General features: G+C 43.2%; 1 protein-coding gene across 3 annotated transcripts in view; it reads left to right on the plus strand.

Annotated features, from left to right (window-relative positions):
• The window catches only part of LOC146784525 (factor in the germline alpha-like), a 270,799-nt gene extending 249,311 nt beyond the window's left edge, over positions 1-21,488 (plus strand). For 2 of the 3 annotated variants that reach the window (XM_085633430.1, XM_085633429.1), the window contains one exon: positions 21,364-21,488. Coding sequence is in view for 1 of the 3 variants with exons in the window: in XM_085633429.1 (XP_085489555.1) it covers positions 21,364-21,453 (90 nt within the window). In the remaining 2 variants the exon portion in view is untranslated. Of the gene's footprint in view, positions 1-3,552; positions 3,617-21,363 lie in introns of all 3 variants that reach the window. The other variant, XR_014970444.1, reaches the window with a different exon arrangement.
• Positions 21,489-24,805: the final 3,317 nt, after the last annotated feature.

The following is a 24,805-nucleotide window of genomic DNA, read 5'->3' on the forward strand; positions in this document are numbered from 1 at the left end:
CTAAGTACTTGTATCCTTACACTGCTCTCACTTTTGGGACCTATTTTGTTTCTACAGAGTGCATCTTTCCTAGCTAGCTCTGTTGTTTGCTTGTTGTTTCAGGCTGTATCTTGTTCTTATTGTTAGAACTTGCGTTTCTGGTTGGCAGATGTATGTATCTTATCCAAGTAGGGACCACAATCCTAGTCCGGGTGAGTGTAGTACACAATAAACATTTACCTGTGCTCACCCTCTGGTAACTTGGCACAGAGCAGTCAGGCAAAATCTAAAGAGGCAATCTGTAAAGTATTTGTGCAAACACACATACACAGTAACACAGTGAAAACACCACAAAAGTAATCCACAGCAGTTTAGAAAAATAGTCAATATTTTCTGAGTAAAAGAAGACCAAAACGACAAAAATCCAACATACGCAAGTCAAGATATGAATTTTTAAAGATTAAATAAAAATGCTGAATCTTAAAACCAGCAAACATGAAGTCTTAACAGAGGAGGAAGAAGACAAAACGTGTGAGGATAACCCAACAAAAAGGGCCCTTTCCAATACAACCCGCTTCCTGCCTAAAGCCAGGGAAGACTAATCAATATCTTGGATCGGATTCCCTGCTCAGGGCGTAGAACATGGTCCACTACTGTAGGGGCTATTGCCAGTTCTACGCCTCTGTGAACCCAGTTGGGTCCCTCTGTCTCTGCTCTTGTGGCCCACTAAACTTACCCATGGAAGGCCCTTCTCCTCATGTAAGGACTCCATCTGTGCGGCCCCTAACTCTACTTTGCTCCGATGCACCGCACTAGGCAGAAAGTACTACCATGGCCAACAGTATGATGTGGCCCATTCCACTACTTGGGTCTGAACTTCTGCCCCTAACATTACTTTGCACACAGATGCACCGCAGTAGGCAGAAAGTACTACCATGGCCAACAGTGTGATGTGGCCCATTCCACTACTTGGGTCTGATCTTCTGCCCCCTACCCAGGTAAAATTCTGACCACAAGGAGGACCAACAGTGGCCACTGACAGCTGTTGGTGTCAAGAGCCAGGCACCAGGCCCTTCTGGGCTCTCTACTTCTGTGGTTTCTCAAAGGGGGGTGGTAGCCCCAGTTGCCTTACACCCTTTACCACTTGACCTCACACCAGTTTAGGAGTGGTATCCTAAAACTGGTAACTCAACCTAGGGTCTGTGCCCTTAGGCTGAGCAGAAGACTGGGATGGGCTCTCCCTCACCCTGTCCCCCGCTACCCCCTCGCCCCCTGGGGATCTACACCTTCCGCTGTGTAGTCATACTCCCAGAAAACTGAAATGTTAGGGTGCTTGTGATGGCCGCCCCTCCCAGTTCCCCTGACACTGAGTGCAACTCATTCCCCAGAATGCAGTCTATTGTCCTAAAACCATCAAACACGAAGTCAAAACAGAGGCGGAAGAAGGCAAAAAGTTTGGAGATAACCCCACAAAAAGGGCCAGTTCCTCATTTTCTGTGCATTCAAGACAGAGGTCAAATGTCAAGCTTTGTATTCCGAGGGAAGTTGGTGTTTACTTTTCTTTCGTTGACTTCAAAATGAGAGAATTTATGTGACAATCCATCCTGCTGAGTACCAATTCGAGAGGACAGCCTGAAGGATGTCATCTTTCCTAGCACAACAAACATGAACTATGCTGATATTTCAGAAAACCTCAGAATGAGAACAGTGGAAATGAAGAACATTTTTTATTGTAATTCTTAAGTGTGATGGAAACAAATATATTTTAATACAATTAAAACAAATCAATACACTTAGTGATGACATTTCCACGCATTATTATTATTTGTGCGCAGTAAAACTGGAAGTCTGATCAAATGTAATGATCAATCTCAATTGGAAATGTGTTGTCTATAATGGCAGTGCGCTATCACACTATGCATACTCCAAACTATGCCACTCCACTTTACAGCACTTCACTCTACAACACTCTATTCCACGCCACTCTGCTACATGCCGTGCCACTCCACTGTGACACCCTACAACGCTGCTCATCACTCCATTTCACACGCCTCCACTCTACGCCCGCCAGACACCATTCCATTCTACCCCACCCCAGTCCAATCTACCCACTCCAGTCTGCCCCACTCTACCATTTCTATCCATCCAATCTAATCCACTCCATTGTACTCTACTCCACCCTAATCTACCCCCACTCTACTCCCCTCCAGTCTACACTGTAGCCCACTCTATTCCACTCCAAATGACCCAACTCTACTCTATTGCCCTCTCGCCCACTCCACTCTCCTCACTATCCTCTACTGTAATCCACCCCATCTACCCCATTCCACTCTACCCTACTCCAAGCCACCGATCTACCCCACTCTACACTACTCCATTCTAGCCCACTCCGCCCCACCCTACTCCACTCTATCCAACTTCAGTCTAGCCCAATCTACTCCACTACAATCTACTTCACTTTAGTCCACTCAGTCTACTCTACCCCACTTCACTTCAACCTACCCTTCACTACTCCAATCTACCCCACTTCAAACAACCCCTCTCCATTCTAATCTACCCTACTCTAATCCACCCAGTCTACCCCACTAAAAGTACTCTACTCCAATCTGCTCCAATTCAACCCACTCTTCCCAATCCACCCCATTCCAGTCTACCCAAATATACATTCACTCCACCCTACCCCACTCCTATCTACCGCAATCCCCCCAAATCTACTCCGGTCTACCGCAATCCCCCCAAATCGACCCCACTCCACTCTACCGCATTCCAATTTACCACACCTCATTCCACTCTAATCTACTCCAATCTACCCCACTGAAATGTACCCCACTCCAGTCTACCCTAATCTTCCCCATTCCAAACCAATCTACCCCACTCCACGCTACCCCAGTCTACCTTATTCCACTCTACCCCAATCTTCCCCACTCCACTGAACAGCATCCACACTGGCTTAAAACAGGGCTAAAACACATTGCCAAAGCCAATAGCTCCTTTTTATATATCTAGTGATCATGGTCTAGACACATCTGTGTATTTTCCAGGCGTTTCTAGTCGAATAGAGATGCAAAGGTTTCAATTTAGCTATTTAGTCTCTCATAACATTGTTCTAAATGCAGATTTGATCGTCTTGGCACCCTCCAGCCCTATTGTTGGTACTTCTTTATCATGCATTTGAGACTAAAGTTTGCCCACACACGAACACCTAAATTAATGTTAACAATTGTATTACTGAGGAGTTGCCTATTTTAAGGTTTTTATAAGCATGCCCTTTCAACCCTGTGCCTTCGCTGGGCTGATAGCTGATGGTTGAAAGAGGTTTCAGGTCCCTTCTTGGTCCCTCTTTGGATGGATGCAAAGTGATTCTGTTTGAGGAGTGTGATGTCAGGTGCATTACTAGGTTACGTGCTATGAATCCAGAATTAGTTGGTTGACAGCAGACCTGTGGGTATGTTGTATCTGAGAGCAATTTCAGATGGTGTTACCCAACATACAGGGCACAGCAAATATGCACAATTTAACTCCGTGACTAATTCAGTGTGCTACATGGCTTAATTATTGTGTGTTTTATTTTAGGTATTTCAAACAAACAGATAGTGAATAGTTGCTACAAGTAATTTTTTTCCACCTTTAGTATAAGGTACGTATCAGTAAAGACGTATAAATAAGATATTGCATTAAACTGTTTGCTAATTTCAGAACATAATGCATTTTCTTTCGCAATATGGTTGAGGCACATCTCGTTCTATCCATCCTTGTTTAAAACATGTGACCTATAGATCATGCTGGAATGTGTAATTTCTGCTTGTGAATATTGAGCAAAATAAAGTATACTTGTAGTCGACATTTTAAAAGAGCCTAGATTTATTTAGTAATCCATTAGACAAGGCAACGTGTATTTTTTTTTCTAATCAAACTGTCCGAATTGTATTGTATTAGACTCACTTAGTTGGAAAAAAAACGTAATTAAAAATTTTTTTTAAATTAATTTTGTTAGTTTTTATTGTTCAAATTTAGCATTCTTTCATTCCTTTGCCCCTCTTTTGTTCTTGCTAGCTCCCCATGCTTTCTCCCCTCTCATGTGTCTTGGTGTTTTTACTGTGGGGTTCAACTGCTTTGTGGTTGCCCATTTTACCCTGTGATTCTATTCTTGAATAACTTAACTGTTCAGGAATGTTCATTTGTTTATTAATAGTAAAAGAAATAGGACTTTATTTTTGGGGTATTTCCAATTGATTAGTAATTATGGTCGTATAGCTCACAGTAAATAATTTCCCCAAGGAAAAGCTGTGGTTACTATGAATCTGCTTTCTTGATTATATTGTGTACCCACATTACCTGGGACTTGCTTAAGCAGGTTTGTATGAAAAGCTGTCCAAGCAGAGCCTCTGGTTCTCTAAGAAATGTGAGCCTTCACCGCTTTTGGTCTTAACCAGTCTTTCTGCACATTGTGGGGTCAGAGAAGCAGCATGTACCAGTCAACAGATGTTGATGACAATGGTGGTTGCGGCTGCGTATGAGTTGCTTTTTGTCTGTAGGCTCACTTACAAAGGGGAAACAGCTGGGGAGGCTCACATTTATTAAGCAGTTCAAGGACTCTAGGGCAGGAGGGGGGCTTTGGGATGAGCTTGTCACAAAAAGGGACTCTGCAGTGGCTGGGTGCTGTCACAGGATTTGCGGGTTGTTGCAGGTGGTGTATACAGAGAGGCAGTCCGAGTGAGTTAATACGAGTGGTGGTTGGGTGGCTCAGGTAACTGGCCTCTGGCAAGTCCAGCAGAAACAGGTTATCATACTCCCAGGCAACACATAGGATATCCGGAAGCCAAGCAGGGCAGAGACTCTTCATTCATTCCACACTTAGCCACAGCTACCTCGCCTGGCAGCTTTTACATTTCTCTCCACATTCATCTTGGGTTGCTGCTGTTGACAACTCATCACACAAGTCTTTCCACTGGAAAACGTACTTGGGCAAACAGAGTGATGAAATTGGGAACAGAATGTTACATTGCAGTCGCTCCAGTGATCTGCAAATCTATACCCCACTTCCCTTTTATCATAGAAAGGGTCTCTCCCGTTTCTTTCCCTTAACTTGTATGCCTTCTCATTTTCTTTTTATCTTTCTGCTTACCGCTATAGCTGTTAATTAGTGCTTCCCTGAGTATGATGTAATTTACCAATGCTACAAAAGCTGCAATGCATTACTTCCCCAGTATTTGATTTTTCTTTAAACTAGTTAAAATGTTATTTTTTCAGTTTTATTTGTAATTTGTTTTTGACCGAATACTTGACGGTCACATTTTTAAATCCATTTGATTCGAATAATTCATTGACTTCATTGCTCCGAGGAAGTGTTTTTCAGTGGAACTGTACTTTTAGAGTGAAAGATCCAGATAGAAGACTATTGTATGAGATGGTTCCAGGCTGCACAGCTCATGAGAGCACCTGTTATCATCTACGTCGCCTGAGTGAGTTTCTTTAATTGCTCAGGCATGTGCCCATAACACTCCATTTCCATTTTGCTTTAGCATTAAGTTTACTCAATTCTAGAGTGCTTACTAATAGTTTACATAAAACCGCTTCTATGATGTCTGCATCTGTGAACATAGTCAACTATACTTTGAACACCATCAACCAGCTTTTTTAGATTGTGAGATCGATTCTCCACATTGTTAGCCAGGCCCATTCAAGTCAATGAACAGAAGAGGAAAAATCCTGCAGTTGTGGGGATATGACGATTATGCACATTACAGGTCTAGGGAGAGCAGATGTGCAAAATGAAGTATTAACTGAGCCGTGAGCTCTAGTTTCGAAATGCTACAACAAGCAAACAAAAGCAGGAGCAACTATTGTTTGTATACGTTAGTAGCATATTAAAGACAGACATATTGGCTTTTCCAGTTCTTGGTATTAGTAGAGTGAACAGCACAAAGCTACAGTACCACAGACCTTTACTAGGTGTCCTGAGAATGAGCTGCATAGTACTGCAGTACTACATACAGTTGTTGGTGTCCCAAGAGTGAACAGCAAAAGCTTGCAGTATTACTGGCTATTAGTGGGTGTCCCAGAAGTGAACTATAGTAGCCAGCAGTGCTACACGCCATTACCAGGTATCCGTATAGTCAACTACACAAGTTTGCAGCACTCCGATGTTATTAGGTGTCCCAAGATGTCACTAAATAACAACTCCACTCACTGTAACCATCTGCACACCTGCTCTCCTGCTAAAGCGCCTTATTCCCCGTTCCACCACGGAGTGTTCCGATTGTTGTGGAGAGAAACGGCGTTAGGAGGCGGGGCACGGGGCAGAGGTCATGGGGCGGAGCCAATACCCATAAGAATCGCATGCCAGCACAGGCGCTCCTAAGGCAAGCCCGTCTGTGCCTGTCCGCGACTGTCAGGGACCAGAACCCCTGGACCAAAAGCAAAGCCTCTCATATACTCCGAGCACGACCTAAAATCTCTCTTTAAACCGCCCGAGGAGAAATGCAAACACATGATGAATCTTAGCGAGGATAGTAGAAATTGCAAATCCTGTACATACAAACTTCAATATTCAACACAGCGCCCGGCCAATAGAGAGACCCATTCAGAATTAAAACTTCTTCTGCTAAACTGCAGGTCCTTGCCAAAACACCACACCGAAGTCAACATGCTACTTACCGAAGAACAGCCGGAAGCACTGTTTCTGACTGAAACCTGGCTGCACAAAGATGCTGACCCAGATGTGGTACAAGCACTCCCCCCAGGATACTATATACTGAGGAAAGACAGGGTATCCTGGAAAGGGGGGGGGATTGCCATTATCCTCAAAACCCACGTAAAGGGACACATCGAACCAGATATTTTACTAGACTGCAAGAACTTGAGCTTCACACTCGCATTCAATCCCACATGATCCCTATCGGGGATCCTAATATACAGACCCCCCGGCCCATGCAGAAGGTTTATAGAATCCCTCACAGACACGGTAGCAATGAGAGCAAACAAAGCCGCCAACTTCACCGTCCTCGGTGATCTAAATCTACATTTGGAGGACCCCAGGAGTGGCGAAGCACACAACCTCGTACTCAACATGCAGGCATTACAACCCAGACAGTGTCATAAGCTCGACACACAACAAGCACCACATACTAGACCCAGTTTTCTCTAATTCAGACAGGATTTCAATAAACAACCCCTCCCCAGTACCCTGGTTGGACCATTACCTAATACCTATCATCTAGAAGCTACCAGGGTCCCCTCCCAATATCCAGCCCCCTAAAAACTGGGATCGAGCTTGGGCAAAGTTAGATCCAGAAGCCTGAGCCAACTCCCTCAAGGCCACTAGCCCCATAATGGGCCCTGACCCCATAAAAGGAGACGATAAATTCAATACGTGGATAATAACTTCTCTTGATACTACCATTCCATTTAAATGGAGTTCAAAGAAACCCAACGAAAAAAGACTCCCATGGTATACTCCGAAACGAAGAGAGATTAAACCGAATTGCAAAAGAATGGAAAGGGCATGGAGGAGGGATTACACATCAGAAAACAAATACAAATACAAGGAGTCCATAAAAGGATACCAAATGGCAGTTAAGCGAGCACAAGCTCAATACTACGAAGAAAAAATCAACCAGGCAGCCAACGCTCCGAGGGAAATTGCCAGAATTGCAAAAAAACTTTCTAACTGCCCACTGCCAGAGAGGCCATCAGAATCAGCCCCCCAACGTTGTAGGGAACTAGCACAGTTTTTTAGCACTAAAATTCTCAATATATACAATGCCTTCCCTACACCGCAGCAGACGGACAATCCCAGTACCACAGAGGAAATTCGGACAGAGGGGGCAAACCTACTGAGCAACTTCCCTAATCTGGACATGACCACCTTATCCTCGCTTTTCACGAAAGTCAAATCAGGCTCCCCTTGCGACCCAGCCCCAGTGCACATGCTACATAAGGTGAAGGAGACGATACTCCCCCCCCCCCCCCCCCCCCCCACTCCGGGAACTCCTTAACGCATCCCTAAACACCGCGATAGTACCCCTGAGCTGGAAACATGCCATGGTCAAAGCGCTCCTAAAAAAGCCCAATCTAAATCAAGAATCCTGGAACAACTACCGCCCGGTTTTACTACTCCCCCCTGGTCAGCAAAATCCTAGAAAAACATGTGAACACCTCACTTACCAAATACTTGGAAACCCATAAGATTCTACACTCATCCCAGACAGGGTTTCGTCCTAACCATGGTACAGAGACAGCACTTATAACAGTGACTGAGGAATCCAGAAAAATCCTCGACTCAGGGGGTAATGTGGCACTCATCCTACTCGACCTGAGTGCCGCATTTGATTCGGTAAGCCATGACACCCTAATAGACAGACTCAAGGAGGTAGGAGTATCAGGCAATGCCCTTAACTGGATCAAGTCCTTTCTAACGGACAGAACGTTCCAAGTCTTTGAAGGCCACCACAACTCAAGGAAGACCCCCCTCACCTGTGGGGTTCCACAGGGCTCCTCTTTGAGCCCTACATTATTCAATGTGTATCTGAGACCCCTAGCTGATCTGGTCCTCCCTTACGGAGCCAAGATAGTTACATACGCGGATGACACCCAATTGGTGGTAGCCCTCAACCACCCAGATGGTAGCAAAATCAACCTTGAAGCCTGTCTGACAAAGGTTGCCATCTGGATGGATAAGTCATATCTAAAACTCAACGGGGACAAAACCGAACTAATGATCCTCGGCAACACAGTAAGCGCCCCCTTAGATCTAGAATGGCCAACCTGTCTGGGCCCCACACCCGCACCCAAGGATAGGATAAAGACAACTGAGGAAAATACTACCTCTCCTCCCAGATGCCGCACGCAGAACCATGGTCCAAGCACTTATACTCCCCGACTGGAATACTGCAAGGCACTTTACCCGGAACGAATAACCTTTAAGGCACTCTGTATAACACACAAGACCCTCTGGAAAACAGGCCCAAAAATTCACTCCACCCTCTTCTCCTTTCACCGCCCTCTATGAAATCTTAGATCTAGCCAAAGTACCAAAGATTCGAAGGTCACGATCTGGGGGACGCAGTTTCTCTTACAATGCTTCTATCCTGTGGAACTCGCTCCCCTTACAACTTAGATCTACAACCAATCACCTCTCGTTCAGGAAACAACTCAAGACGTGGCTCTTTCTAAAAATGCAGTAATGGAAATAGGAAATGTGATTGACCGCATCCAGCGCTGGGATGCCTAAGGGTAGCCATGCGCTTTACCAAGAATCAATTTTATAATAATAATAATAAGAGTAAGTCGCACAGTCTGTAACCTGGTTGCAGTTTAATAAGGAACAGGCTGCATTATTCACAATATAGTAACAAGATCCTGGCGGCATTGTTTTTTGCAATGTCACCTCTCCATTAAATAATCAAGGGACTCCGGGACAGATGTATGACACATTTTACTGGTCGCAAACGGCCCTTTTGGCAGTTGGCGACCGTTTAAATCCATTTTTCTATGTACAAACCCTATTTTGCGATCAGTAACCTAGTCCCGACTCGCAAAATAGGGTTTGTGAGTCGCTATTAGTAAAGGACATGGTAAGGCATCCCTTCCTAATAGCGAGTTGAAGGGGGATGTACGATGTTTTGCGAATGAAATGTGGTCGCAAAACAATCGCCGTTGCCACCTAATTTAAGTAGGTGGTGAGCCAGTTGCAAACTGGAAGGAGTCCCCAGGGGACCCCTTTCCATTTGTGATTGGTAGTGAAAACGTTATTTTAAGAGCAGGCAGTACCCTTCAAAAATGAATTATTTAATTGATAATTATGTAAGTTGTGCAATGACAGTTTTTTACTGACATTTTAGGTATGTTTTTTGTACGGGTATAGGGTGGTAAGTAAAATAATTTTCTGTTATAAATATCTTTTTAATTGATATTAACAAATGGCTAATTATGATGTGTAATTTTTTTTGTTATGTTAAATTCTAGGAGTGTGTTATGGGGGCATAACTAAATTAATTATAATTAAGCAATAATGATAGTTTATTGATAAATATGTATATTGATAGTGCGAATTAGTTTTTTTTAGTTGAGTTTTAGGTGCGAGTTGCAAGTTTTGTAGAGGTATAGGGTGGGAAGTAAATAAAATAAGTGTTTAAGAAACATTTTCTTGTTAATAAAAAAAGTGTAATACATATTTGTAGTTATTTATGATATGTTTAACGTATATTTATTTATTTATTGTATTTAATTTTTAATATAACATATATTTATATATTTTTTTTACATATTTATATCTTTATTTACCATGTTTGTTTGCAAATAATTTATTGTATTGAAGAGAATTGGTTTGTTTCTAATGATGCACTGACTGAAGTGGGAATAGTAAATTTGACCCCTACACAATACAACATTTTTTTGTGAGGTAACAGATTTCCTACTGTTGCGTTGTGTAAAATGGGAATAGTAAATTTTATACATCTTCAGTAGAACACTTTGCCTTCTTTTGTAGTGGGAATAGTATATGTATTACATGTAAAGTTATATAATTTATTTAATATTGTTACAATTTATATTATGTTTTTGCTTGTTTAAAATATATTTATAATTCATGTTTTTAATGTGTAAAATATTTTTATAAAATTGCAAATAACTTTACTTTTCTTTTTTAATTAGAATGATTTTTGTTTTTTAAAATATTTTGTTGGTGTTTATTTATTATATGTATGTTCTTATTTGTTATATTGCATATTACGTTTTTGAAAAAATTGTGAAATTATAAAATTGAGATTAGTAGTTTTTTTTAAACTACATATATAATATATGAATATGGGTCTAACTTAAAAAAAAAAAATATTTGTTATATTTGAAAGATTTAGTAAATCTATTCATTTAAAAAAAATATATATATATTACTATTTAGTATAGTTAATGTAAAAACCATATTTAATACAACTACATCAATGACCAATATTTTATCTTCTCTATTTTTGTACTTACCGTTATACATATTGGAGAACTATTTTTTTTACATCTATATTTTGGTCACGATATTTTGGTTTGGAAATATTTTCATGGACAATATTTTGTCAGTGAACCGTCAGGCCAAAGGGCATCACTTTAACTGAAAGTGGCCCTCTGCGGTGGCAAATGCTGACCACTCTTGTGCTTCTGGACTGAGGGTAGTCTGGCAGTATCATGAGATCAAACTGAACGTACTCTGGTACCTTGCAGCCTTTATTCTGTCCATGAGCTTATCAGCTCTAGGTATAAGGGTGTACAGAACGCTCTTGCACGCACACGCGCGCTCAGCACCCTAATGTGTTGCTACTGGTATCCAGCAGGTCTTTGGATAACCCACTCGGCAGACTCCGTGGCCCCAGCCTCCCTCCAGTTTACCCCAATTGTCCTATACCCATGGATGGTAATGAACCACTCCCGCCTCCCAGACATGAGGCCGCACACGGCTGGATTCACTAGTCTTTGGGAAGCAGTGGAAATGTGTTGCAAGTTTAAGTAAGAGACCGACGTAAACAAAGGGATGTTAGCAGCCCCTCAGAAAGTTCACCAACAGGTCTCAAAACACAAGAGTCATTCAGTCTCTTGACCCGCTTACAAACCGTCTCTGAAGCGTTCCTTCGACCCAGTCCATCTCTCTTCCTCTCTCTCTCTCCTCTCTTCTCTCTACTATCTTCTCTCTCTCTCTCTCTCTGTCTCTCTCTCTTTCTCTCTCTCTCCTCTCTCTCCTACTTAGCACCAAGATATATTCGTGAGGGCCAGGTGAGGAAAGGGCTGTTGTTCCGCTGCAATGAGGTTCAAAAAGAGAACAACTGATGAATGGGAGTAACTCAGGGGAGCCTGTCTATAGGATGAGGCACCTAGAAAGTTACACAATGATAATGGTCGTGCCCAGACACATACAGCAGTATTGCAGTAATAACCTAGCAGCACCTATGGAGTACCAGCAAAGTACTAGCAGAGAAGCGGGTCACATATCTGCATAAACATGGGCAGTATAGAAGATAAAGTAGCAGAACTGGCAAGACTGATATTTATGACACTACTAGTGTTGGTGTCATTTGTGTCATTTGTGACTCTAGATGCAGCTTCCCCGGCATCTCAGGAATATATACCCGCCTTTATGCGAGCTTCAGTACCTGCTTCAGTACCTGCATAGTACATACGTAACTGGCCAGCTCCAAAGCGTATTATAAGTGCAAGACTAGAAAAAAACAGTGTTGCTGGAGAGCTGCTATTATTATTACTATTACTTTAGTATAGTGTCTAAGGGTGTTTGGGGGTGCTCGTGCTCCTGGTGAGAAGGCCGAAGAACTGAAAGTTCTCAGCCAGTGAAGGCAGCCTGACGCAATCACCAGACTACACCGTTGAATGCCAAATATCAGATCTCAAACACTAAAACAGTTTGTTGAAGCTTGTTGCAGCCATGATTTGGGAACCTGTCCAGAGTAACCATGAGCAAGAGGCAAAACAGGCAAGTGCAAACCTTAAGACCACACTCACTTAAATCATTTAAATCTAACGGGGGCATCCTTGAGTGTGCTCTAGAGGGTAATGTGGATGGAGAAACGACTGAAATTTGTGTCTCAAAGATCTTGGCAGATGTCTCAGATGAAATTATTAAATATGGATGTTATATTTGCAACAAAGGAAACCTCTGATCCTATGATTAAAAGATCTTATTCAGTTTTTGACATTGGGAAAACACTGCAGGCTCCAATAAATGACATGAACAGGCTTGCTTTTACTGTACTGTCCACTGGTTCTACTCAGTTGCTCTCTTTTGTTCTTGCACCAGTTGATTCTTATTCACCTAGAGGCAAAACAGTTTTCTTAGCGAAGGCATTGGAGCAGGCACCTGCACCCACTGTGCTACAATGAAACAAAATCACTAACTACTTTCAGTGCTTTGACCAGTGAGCAGTCCCTAGCAACGGGTAATATAGAGCAGGCATCCCCTGATCTGCCATAGAAAGAGTGCCAGTGTGCAAATTACCCTCCCAAGATTTTGGAAACTCTGCAGGACAGTGCTTGCCAAAAATCAACAGCCCAATTTTAGATATCTGCAAAAAGACAACAGGCAGAGGAATAACTACTGTGACGGCAGCTAAATCGGAACCGAATATTTCTAGTGCCTCTCTGCAATGGGGGGGGGGGGGGACAAGGGAAGGCCTTAAGCCTGGTGAAGAGATCATTTGTAGATCACAATCATAGAGCGGATAAAGGGTCTAATGACTGCTCTATCCATAGTGTTTTATCCATGAGATCTGGCCATTCTGTAGAACCACAGAAGAAAGGGCAGTCTGCCAAGCAATTTCATAAGCAACAGCGGTATAAATATTTTTTTAAATTACAAAAGACAAACCGCAGAAAGATCAGTCTCCTAGACACCAGAACTACAGGAATGCAAAAATGTACATGTAAGGAGGAGAAATATCCAAAGTCGGTTGAACATAATGACCGAAATGTGCAACTCTGAAATGAGATAGAAGTAGGTAAACCAAGAAAGAAAACTATAAATGCTGAAAATGCATTAAATGAACCACAAAATCTGAAATGCGAAGCATTGTGCAGGAAGCACACTCACATACAAAGATTTCCTACTGGCTCCAGGATGGCCCTTGAATCAGCACTTATGGGCAGGCAACTGCTGCTAGCCATCCAATTGTCCTGAGTAGTGCAGAGAGCAGACCACAGAGTAAAACTCCTCCAACAAATAATGAGGCCATCTGGACCCAGGCGATTGGCTCACTGTCACCCCCCCCCCCCTGAAGGATGCAAACACAATGCCTCACAAGGTATGTTTAGGATCAATGGCCATCACCCAAGATAATTTTTTTTTTTTAAACAGACTTTATTAGGTCACAGAACAAAATGCAGTCAATCCCCATCCCCAATATTCCGCCCTCCAGCCAAATCAGGACGTATTGCAGTGATCACCCCACCACATTAACTACGACTGTACAGCATTCACCCCAATAGTATCCGTGCTACAAGGTAGTGCATCCACAAGACAAGAGTAATCCACAGTGAGTGTGCAATACAGCCAAAATACCCCCCGCCCCATCCCCCAGCAACCCCCCTAACGAACCCCCCCACCCTACCCACCCACCCAAGCATGTCGCCAGTATCTTATCAGAATTACATGTACATCAAAGCCTCATCCACCACACGTCGGGTCCGCCTCCCAGCAATCCCAACAGAGAGTACCTCAAGAGCAGAGGGGGAAGCCTGTTACAGGGCGCGCAAGGAACCGGGGTCCCATCATCCCCCACCGGATCTCCCCCATCCCCCACAGCCGAGCGTTTGAACAAGTCCAGGAGTGCCATCCATGCCCGGGCCCATTCGTGCGATCTTTCATTTTCACTGCGTCGAGCAGACAAAATCTATAAGTCCCCTCACTTCTCGCCCACTTCTCCATTTCCCTAGCCCACCGTAATAAGTTAGGGCCTTGCCGCGCCTTCCAATGAGAAGTAATCTCCCGCTTGGCCAGGACCAGCCCTAGATCAATAAACCTACTGGTGACCTTAGTCTTTGCAGTATGCGGAAATGCATGTAGCAAGCAGACCCCCGGGCCTACCTCCAAGTCCCTCTCTGTCACCGTCAGGAGTAACGTCGCCACTTCCTCCCAAAACCCTGTCACCTGTGGGCAGTCCCAGAACATGTGAAGAAAAGTCGCCCCACCATGACCACATCGGGGGCAAGCATCTGTCCCACCAAAGTACTCAGCTATCTTGTGAGGGGTAAGGTATGCCCTATGAAAAACATAAAACTGTATAAGCTGGAAGCGTGCATTTCGTGTACACTTCCAAGGGCGCTCCATGATTTCCTCCCAGTTTTTGTCCGTAATAGGTGCTCCCAGGTCCGCTTCCCACTTGACGCGCAGGGCAGCCAGGGGTTTCCGCATATCGCCAGTAATCCGCCTATAGAGACAAGTCACCGCCTTAAAGATACCCGCCGCCATCACTACATACTGACAGGCAAGAGAGGTGTCCGGCTCTATCATCCCCTTCCGCCAGTGCTTCCTGACGGCCGCAGTCAAGGCTGCATGGAATAGGAAGTCCCCCCGCGGGAGATCATGCCACTCCCTAAAGTCGTCAAAAGGGAGCAGGTTACCATCCTCATATAAGTCTCCCAATGTCATAACTCCCGCCTCCTCCCAGGCCACTAACCGGGTCCAGTCTCCCCCGTGGGGTAGCGCCTCGCACATTCGCAAAGGGATCTCGGGCGCGTAAGGAATGATCACACGCGCCCTCCTAGCCAACCGCGCCCAGCACTGTCGAACCACCCTCAAGTCCGGAGGCAGTGAGGCGTCCCTCACCGGCACCCGGAGCAGCACACAAGATAATTATGACCAACTCGGATCCGCCCCTCTTTGTTCTTCCGGACACCTGATGTGACCCGCCACCCACTTTGTGAACCACTGGAGCTGCGCAGCATGGTAATAGGACTCCAGGTCCGGCAACGCAAGGCCTCCCTCACTCCTGGGACGCTGTAGAGTAAGCAGCGCTACCCTCGCCATCACCCAAGATAATGATCTGTTTAGCATGAGAAGAGGGTCTGACGCTGGCAATATGGGGCAGTCAGAAGTACCCTCTCGCTGCAACAGCTATGGTGCCTAGAGTGATGTGTCAGGATCCTGCAGTCTTGTTCCTTCACCACATCCTTAATAGATGCAATCTACTGAGAGTCATACATTCCTTGCAGGGGTTACAAAATGTGTCATCACTAGAACTACTCAGAGTTAGATTCATACCAGCTCACTCTATAAATGATGGGGAATCTACTATAAAATGGTGGGCAAATAAGCATACGTTGGGGATAATTCTTGGCTATAATAATACATAGGCTAACTGGGGAATACTGGTTCATGAACGTACTCCGGAACACTATCCAACCACATTCGAAAACGTACAGGTAGACTCCGTAGGCTATCAGCATGTAGAATCCCAAAAATCCAGTGTATTAATATCAGCCTTTGTTGCCTCTGGTCATGGTTTCGTGGAGGAAGTGAAGGGTCTGAAGGTTAATATACAGATTTATGCCATTAGCTGTAATCTGCAAAATTTGGGCTATATATCCTAAGCCTTGCCAATATGACTCCTACACCACCTGAATTCACACAAAGGGGGCATACATGGCCCTCAAATATAAATCTTTCAGGATTACCAGCTCGTGTTGCTCATTACCCATAGGATTGAATTGTGAGTTAAGGACACAATTACCTACAATGCACCCGTGCTGTCCAAGAAAATCTATTTGCAACTGGTCAGCTGGGGTGCTCTTCTCTTTGGCTTTACATGCAACTTCTTCCATCTCTGTTGTACCTGTTGTTGATCAGGAAGTCTACTCCTTTTCCTTTTAGTCAGCCACCGTTCTTTGTGTGTGGAGCCTTGTGAGTACAGCAGGTGCAGTCTTTCAAAGTGCAAGCCTTCTAGTGTGCAGTCCAAGGGTCTAGCAGAGCTGCCCAAGGGTCTAGTAGTGCAGCCCTTCTTCTTCTGTATCAGGCAGTGTTCTGACGAGCTCCTGCAGCTCTTCGATATTTATCCACCATTCTGGGCTGGCTGCGGGATGGGGGCACGCTAACTAATAGGGGTAAAGCTACCTCCCTCTGCTATGACCACTTCCTGTGTCGTGTGGCATATTTTTGTCCCAGAATGCGTTGTTCTCCCATCTGACTAGAAATCAACAACGTAGGGGGTGATCTGGGTCCTTTGACATCTGTTTAATGAAGAGGCTCCTGCCTTTGAAGTCCAGCTTATCTACCAAGCCAACTTTCTCTACCTGGCTTCTCCAGAAAGCAAATCTCTTCCCACCAACTGGCTGCTCATTGCAGCCCCAGGCATCTCCACATCTACTCAGGGAGCAGCTTTGCTCAGGCTGTCAAAGAATGACTAATTAGAAGAGGCTGTTACAAGGCTGCTTTAGGTACCTTCAGAATAGTAAGTTGTAAAATTACTTTCTTGTAATAGGTATATTAAATCCAACCTTGTCAAGTTGTTGGATTTATTGTAACATTATTCTGATGCTTTGAATGGTATAGCTTGCTAGCTCCAATTGAAATATGGACTTTAACATTTACCTTTCCCATGAAAGCCTATGGGGCTAGCAGCCTGCTTTTTATAACAATGCACCCTACCCATGGGGCATCTAGGACAGACCTTAGGTGTGACTTCTATGTAATAAAAAGGTAGTTTTGGACTTTAGAAGTATACTTTTTTTTTTCAAAGCGGAATTTGGACATGCTTTCATTTTAAAACCTGCCTGCAAGGCAGGTCTGGCTTTAGAACGACACCAGACACCCCAGAAGTGCACCCTTAAGTGCATTTAGTCCAATGGGGTCTCTAAACCTACATGCCCTACCGTATACTAAGGAATTACAGTTAGGTTATCTTTGCCAGTTAGAATTATATCAATTACCATATACCTTTAGAGGACGAGCACTGGCCCTGGTTAACAGAGCCCAGAGCTTTTTCAGGGTCAGTAACCACCAATGTCAGTCCAAAAATGGAGGCAATCAGGGCAAAAAGGAGAACTTGCCTACAAACCGCTACTAACTGGTATATTCGGTCTTCCCATTTATCTGTTGGAAATGTTCAATTTGTATTAGTCATAAGTGCTCATTAAAGGTTTCTTATAAATCTCCATTCTGAAGGCAAAGTTACCAGGCAAATTTGAATTACAGGTGTCTGAAAACTTCCAGCTTGGGGGTTTTTACAGGACAAGTTTCTCCAGTCAAAATATGCCTAATATGTCCAGCGGGAAAAAAAAAAGCAGAATGATGGTAAAGCGTGCAGAAATTCTTACACAAATATTTTCTGCTGTAATTCCTCATTTCTGGACATCAAGGTAATGGCTCTGTAATTCCACTCTTGGTAATGACTACACCCTTTGGGATCCATTATTCCGGGTTCAGTGTTACCACATTTGGCTTTCCTACTACTTGAATTGTGTACCCTATTAGTGAGCCATCTGTTATGTATAACATCCCATAGGAATCCCATAGTATGAGAGACCTTTCTTTAGTGATAGTCAAAGCTTCATCCGGTTGGAATACAGAGTATGGCATTGCTACAAAAACGTGTTAACGTTCTTTAGAATTTAGACTCTAGTTTATCATGTTTTCCTTTTTCATTGGCATTTCATACCGAGTAACCATTGCTAAACAGCAAAATTACTTTTAGTGAGCTATTTTTTAATAAATGCAGTGATAGTTCATCTGCCATACTGTTAACTGATAAAGTTTAAAGACCATGAAGTTGCATTCTCCCTTATGACCTTTTCCCAAACATTGCCTTCCAATTTAATCTGTCATCAATTGTGGTTGGTGGATAAATGTAATTGTATCTTTGAGATGTAAAATAGTCCTGACCTATGCCTCATATTGCATTTAAGCAGTCGAGACTGAAATGATACACCTATCGTCCAATAGCACGAGGTGACAAAGGGACTCCACCGAAGCCCCCTTTTAGAAAAGTAAGAAAAGAATATCTGGCAGACATCTAATAATGTCTATAGCCTGACCTAAATAACGTAAAGGCCAAAGCAACTTCACTGTCATTTGCTTTTAGACTATTGTGAGATAAGCTAATAGGCCCGAGTTACAAGCATTTATTGAAGGTAATGAAGGCGAAACTGATTCCTTTACTAACATATGGGTCAATAATTTTTTGGGACAAAGATAGCAAACTTTTGGACAAATTACAAACAAAAGACGTTAAATCCATTTTCAGGGTCCCAAGAAACGTTGGCCAAGCTACTGTTAGATTAGAGTTTGGTTTATTAAACCAAACGTTGGTGAGGCAAACTGAGTTTCTAGAATGTTTATTTCCTCTCTATTTATTGAACCCCGAGTCCCTTGCATATATGTGCTGGCAAGAAATAAATAAGAAACTGTATACCAGTGCATGGAGATTATATATATATATATATATATATATATATATATATATATATATATTTTTTTTTTTTTGAAAATATTTTTATTGTGCATCACATTTAGATTACAGTTACATATCGCATTGATTTATCATATTGTGAACATTTCTATAAATTCAGTGATCCGATACTGAGTACACGAATTCCAGTCTCCACTTCTGATAAGTTCAACAAGTCCAGCGAGTACAATAGTTACAAGCGAGAGAGGTAACCAAACCATTACCCCCTGAAGTATGTATCATTTCTGCTAAATGCGAATCCATATAACACTCATTTCAACCCCTTCCCACAACTACCCTCCCCCCACACCACCCAACCAAACAAAGAACCTAGGTGCCGCTGCTTGGCCGACCCACCCCGCCGATGTACCTGCGTCGGGTGCTCACCAAGCTCAAAAAACCCCAACTAGGGGTCTATACCGAGGGGGGGGGGGCAGGGAGGGAGGAAAGGGCAAGTGGGGGGGCAGAGGGGGGAAAATAGGAGGAAAATAATAATAATGGGGGGGGACAGGTGAATGAAAGGAACGCAGGGGAGTGACCGTGTGTACAGGAGATAGAAGAGATCTTGTGTCTGAGAGAGGGGAGTACAATAATGGTACCTACTCAGGGCGTCGACTGCCATGCGTCCACCTGCTTTTATGCATCCGCCCCACTCACTCGCATACTAGTCTGTGATATATCAGGATCTAAGGCTGTTATCGCCTTGAATTGTTCCACCAATTGGGCCCAATCCAGCGACATCGGTCGTTTCCTCAGGCCCCTATACTCCTCCTGGTATAAAGCCTCCCGTTCCGCCACTGCCCATCTGCCCACCTCCTCCCGGCATGGAGATTATATTTAACAGAGAGTTTGAATATCTTCAAGCTCCCATCCTTTGAACATTTGGATAGAGAGAAGGCTGGTTTAAAACAGATTTTAAATCAGACCACTAATTTGGATCATCTTTATTGGATCAGGAGATGATTGCAAAAAAAAAGCATGCCTGGTCGGTTATTAACTCGTATAATAAAATTGAGCCCCAATCTTATTTAACCTCCTATTTAAAACCGGAGGTAAAGGATGGATTCCTTAAGTTAAGATTTGGCCTCTATCCAACAATGGATGGGACCCCAAGATGGGTACAAGATTGGCAAACACAAAATTGTAGATTATGTGGCTGTATCAATGACACATTATTGCACATTGTATGTATTTGCCCCAGATTGCGTCAAGAGAGGCTCACACTGTTAAAACCGATATTCAAGGAACTAGGGGTAAGAACGTACTGCCAAGCGATTATATTGTGCCTTTAAGGGCATATTACTAATCTAACAGTCTATTTTGTTCATCCTCATAGCTGAGAGAAAACTGACTGGATGATGCGTTGGTCGTGGTATAGGAATAGAAAGTGGTTATGTTAGTAACCATATTAACTTACCTAAACAGATATTGTAACTAGTAAAAATTTCACTACGTCCATTATCATTGATAATGTAAAATCCGAGGCATAAAGATATTTTAAGAAGCACAAATGCCCTTTATACATTAAGTTCCAATGTATATAATTGCACACAATATGTGTCTGTTCGATGTATATATTTTTTTTTTGCAAGGGACTGCACAAAGATACTTTAATTATTGGGTTGAGAGATGCTCCTAAGATTGATCGTATGGATGGTTTTAACAATATATAGAGACATAGCGATCAATAATGAAATGTTCTTACTAGGCCATGAATGAAATACTGTTTTTTGATATTTTATGAATTTAGGTGGTTTATTATGGTATGTTATTTCTACCACAATATTTGTAATTCACTTATTTAATACCTTTGTTTTATGAAATCTGTTTTTATTTTCCATGATTGTAATGATTTTTATTAATTGGACAATAAAGAGTAATAATCTATAATAATAGAAGTAAGCAGCATGCTCAAGAAGCACTTTTAAGTACCTGGTACCCACTTGCTGTACTTCTGTGTGTCTGTTGTACACTTCGACTGTCATAAGGAGACTCTTATTTGCACGCATACTGTATTGTGGAGTTTACACTTTGCTTGGTAGCTTCAGTTATCTGCCTTCTTAACTGGACACTTGAGTGAAAACATCATAAGCTTTTTAACAAACATAAAGCAAGCTATTTCTTCAGTAAGGCATTGGTCTCTTAAATGTTGGTGTGTATGCTCTGTGACATTTTGAAAACAAGTCTATACTTGCTTTCATTCTGGGAGGGTGCAACTGTAGTACAGTATCATATAAGTGGAAATGGCCGAAAAGACAACAGTGCGACCAAAAGAACTTAAACATGGAATTGAGAATGTAAACTTTGTTGAATATGTGACACAGTTTAGGTTTTCCTAGAAGTGCAGCCATTCCAACATACTTTAGATACATCGTAACCGTGCATGTTTTAAGAGCAGAAAATTGTATAAATTCTTATTCCGCACTAAAATGTCGATTCTTCTGTTTTCCAGGTGTTCTTTTTTTCTGGATCTGACCTGCAGGATTTTCCCTTGAAAGAGGAAGACTGTTGGATGGTGTTTCTGTTATTTATTTTTATGTAAATATATAGTATTAAATAAATGTTTATTTCAGCATTCCACTGTATTCATTGTATTTTTGGTCAGTTACTTTATTAGCTTTGTAACATTACAGTAAACTATATACAGAAATACCAGCCTTTATAATCTTAAAGGTAGGCTTATTTCTTCTTGCACATCCATTTTAATGGAAGCATTTCATCTTGTACATCTATTTTAAGGGAACCATTTCTTTTTGTAAATCTATTTTATGAGAACCAAAAGCCACCCATTTCAGCTTCTTTAGTCAACTTGATTTCACCAATCCTCTTCCTAATATATTTACCAGATGTTTATCAGAGTTCCACTGCCAATAGCTTTTGGCGTGACATGTGAGTGTATGTTTTTCCCCCCGTACATTATCTCTATGTTGAATATTAAAGTTTTCTACAAAATGCCTTGCTTTGGCGATGCAGAAGAGCATGTAGTAGCGAGATAATGCTATGATTTAGTCCAGCAGAAACTTAAACTTATCATGTGTTAATACTTATGTGTTAATTTACACTAGAAAACTGTCTATGGAGCTGTTTGTGACATATCAAGAAATAATAGAAAGATGGCTGCCAACTCTGATGTTGGCAAGTAGGTACCTGACTAAATTTATTAAGATAACTGGCAATTTTTAACAGGACAATGCTGAATTTTAGGTGCTCACCCATGTCAACTGAATCTGATGGAGACATCTGGCTGCAGGTTCCTTATCTTAGAATTCACCCGAGGCTAAAGACTGGATCTGGAAATTTGTTCAACAGTACCTCTGTGTGTCAGTAGAGGGCGTCGAGCGACTCCATAGCGATGTCATTTCACAAATGTGTTGTCAACAGAGCCCATGTAAGTCCTTCCCTGACACACTGGTGTCAGTTCCTTCTTTTCTTCGCTAGCAACGTGGATCTGCAGTGCAGTTGCTCTACCCATTTTTCGGCTTACTTGACGTTTTATCATCGACTGGGCAGTGTGCCTTTGCCTTTTTCAATGTCCTTGGGGTTCAAGGTGTGCGAGTCCTGTGGATGACAAATGTCCACCACGGACCCTCACTTGTTTTGCATATGGTGTATGGGCGCAAAGAGAACGTTGCATGAAGCTCCTTGCGGTCCGGATGTCACATTCATCAAAGTCTTCTTGTCGTCCTCGGTCCCCTATGTACTCTACAGACGGACCACGTGTCTTCTCTAGGAGCCGTTCCCATGGGTGTCATTCTCCTTCAACGCCCTGAGGTAAGTCTCAGCATAGGAGGTCAAAGTCGCGGCACCTCCCGGCTTCAACGCCTACCACTGGTCACCACTCTACTGTTGAAGTGTCAGGACATGAGTCTGCCCCACGCCTCCCCACCTATTCTGGGGCCAGGGCGACTTTGACCCAGATGAGGAAATATTATTTATCTCTTCATTCTATTTTTGGATCACCACCTGCCTCTGGAGAGCCCTTTGGCCACTCAGAGGTGCATGAGGTCATGCCTATGTCCCCCTAGGCTGGTTCTCCCTCGGCTTCCAGTTTCTGACACCATAGGGACGCTGGTGCACAGCTCATCGAGGCTACCACCTTCGGCTCCTGCTGCTGGTTTGCCATCTCTGACATCGGCATTGGGCTCTTGTGTGCCAGTTCCGATAGTAGTGCAGTCGACGCGCTCAACGCTCTCTCCGATGTTGAGGCGTCACCTTCTCGGCATCAACCAGCTTCAGTTATGGCATCGGAGGCAGCGCTGATGGAATCAACCATCACAGACTCTTTTCATCTGCTCTCTGGAGCTCTTCCACCAGTTTATTTTATTGAGGACCCTGGTTGTGGAGGTACTAAGGATGGTGTGGTGGGTCCCTAACCCTTTTCAGACACGGTTCCACCCCCTGTGCAGTCTTGCTACTTTACTTGGGTGATGCCAGTGGCATAGAATCTTCTCCAGTCTCATGTCTCCTCCTGCTTTGACTACAGAGGCGAGTTCCTCTCTGGCAGACATGCTCAATGGTGTTTCACTTGTATTGGATTTACAACTTCCTTCTGTGGAATTGTTAATAGACCCTTTACTTAGCATTCTGCATCCTGACCAGTCTAACATAGAGCCTGTTTGTCCTTCCTTGTAGTGAATGCCTTTTTGATATCCCGTTGGGCGCTTTGGCTAAACTTGAAACAGGGCTCCTTGTGGACTGCTCCATTTCTCACAGGCATCGGCCGGCCCAGGAGGATCCACCATGTCTCCTTAGACATCAGAGCTTCGTGGTACAGGTTGATTTAGCCACTGAAAATATAGATTTGTATCCCTCCTGTCCTTCTGGAAGGAGGCCAGGAAACTTGACGCTTGTGGTAAGCGCATTTTCTTTTCTTCTAGCTATGCCCTGCGATCTCTGAACATTTCTTGTGTCTTCACCTGCTTCTCCCACGCCTTGAGCGACTTAGTAGAGCGCCTCTTGCCCTCCTTTCTGGAGGAAGCCCGGAATGCTCTTGTTGCATTGGTATGAGATGGCCAACAAGCTGCTAAACTTAGCACCTGCTGTGGTATGGATACCACTGATTCTGTTGGTGAGGGTATATCCTCTTCTGTAGCTCTACTTCAGCGTGTCTAGTTCCGTACTTCCAGGTTTACAGAGGCTGTGCAAACTACTTTGATTGACATGCCTTTTGATAGCACCTCCCTTTTTGGCTCACATGCTGACTCGGCTTTACGCTGGTTTAGAGATAGTAATTGTGGTGCTGAGTCTTAACTCTGTCATTGTACTAGGTTTGTCAGGGAAAATTTGTTTCCCCTTGTTTAGGCTCTTATCACCCTTCATAGGGCTGAGTACTTCTCTCCATTCCAGGGTTACAGCCAGTGTGGTGTTCCTGCTTGCTGCAGGTGCTTTTCTTCTAATTTATGCGGTCAGTGACAGGTTTAGTTTCCAGTCCTTTGGAACATATTTTACTTTGCAGCCTCGTAGGAGCCTGTTCCTACAGCTTCTTTTTGCCGCTTGATTGTTTCTACCCATGTACTTACTCTATGGCAGGTATTCTGTTATACTGTGCTGATGCACTATAGCCTTGTTCCCTGTCTTTCAGGGACCTTATTTTGTATGCCTAATGGGCATTTGTGAGCTACCTATACACTTAGTATCCCTTATAGGGACTTTGGCTTGATCTTTTCACTTCTCCTTATTTCCAGATGGGTGATAACTGCACCACAGTCTCTTTGGCCTGGGGAACTTTCGTTCCGGTCTTCAACCTTCTTCAGTGTGGACCTTCTCTTAGTTCTGCTCTGTGGTACACACAGATTTCCTCCTACTTCTCTTTTGTGATCCTATTGGATCATGGTCTAACTTCCACAATTCCACCTCCACCTTATGGTGTATTCACTTTCTCTAATGCCCTTGTG

This window comes from Triturus cristatus, chromosome 11, assembly GCF_964204655.1.
Source record: "Triturus cristatus chromosome 11, aTriCri1.1, whole genome shotgun sequence".
Classification (NCBI taxonomy): domain Eukaryota; kingdom Metazoa; phylum Chordata; class Amphibia; order Caudata; family Salamandridae; genus Triturus; species Triturus cristatus.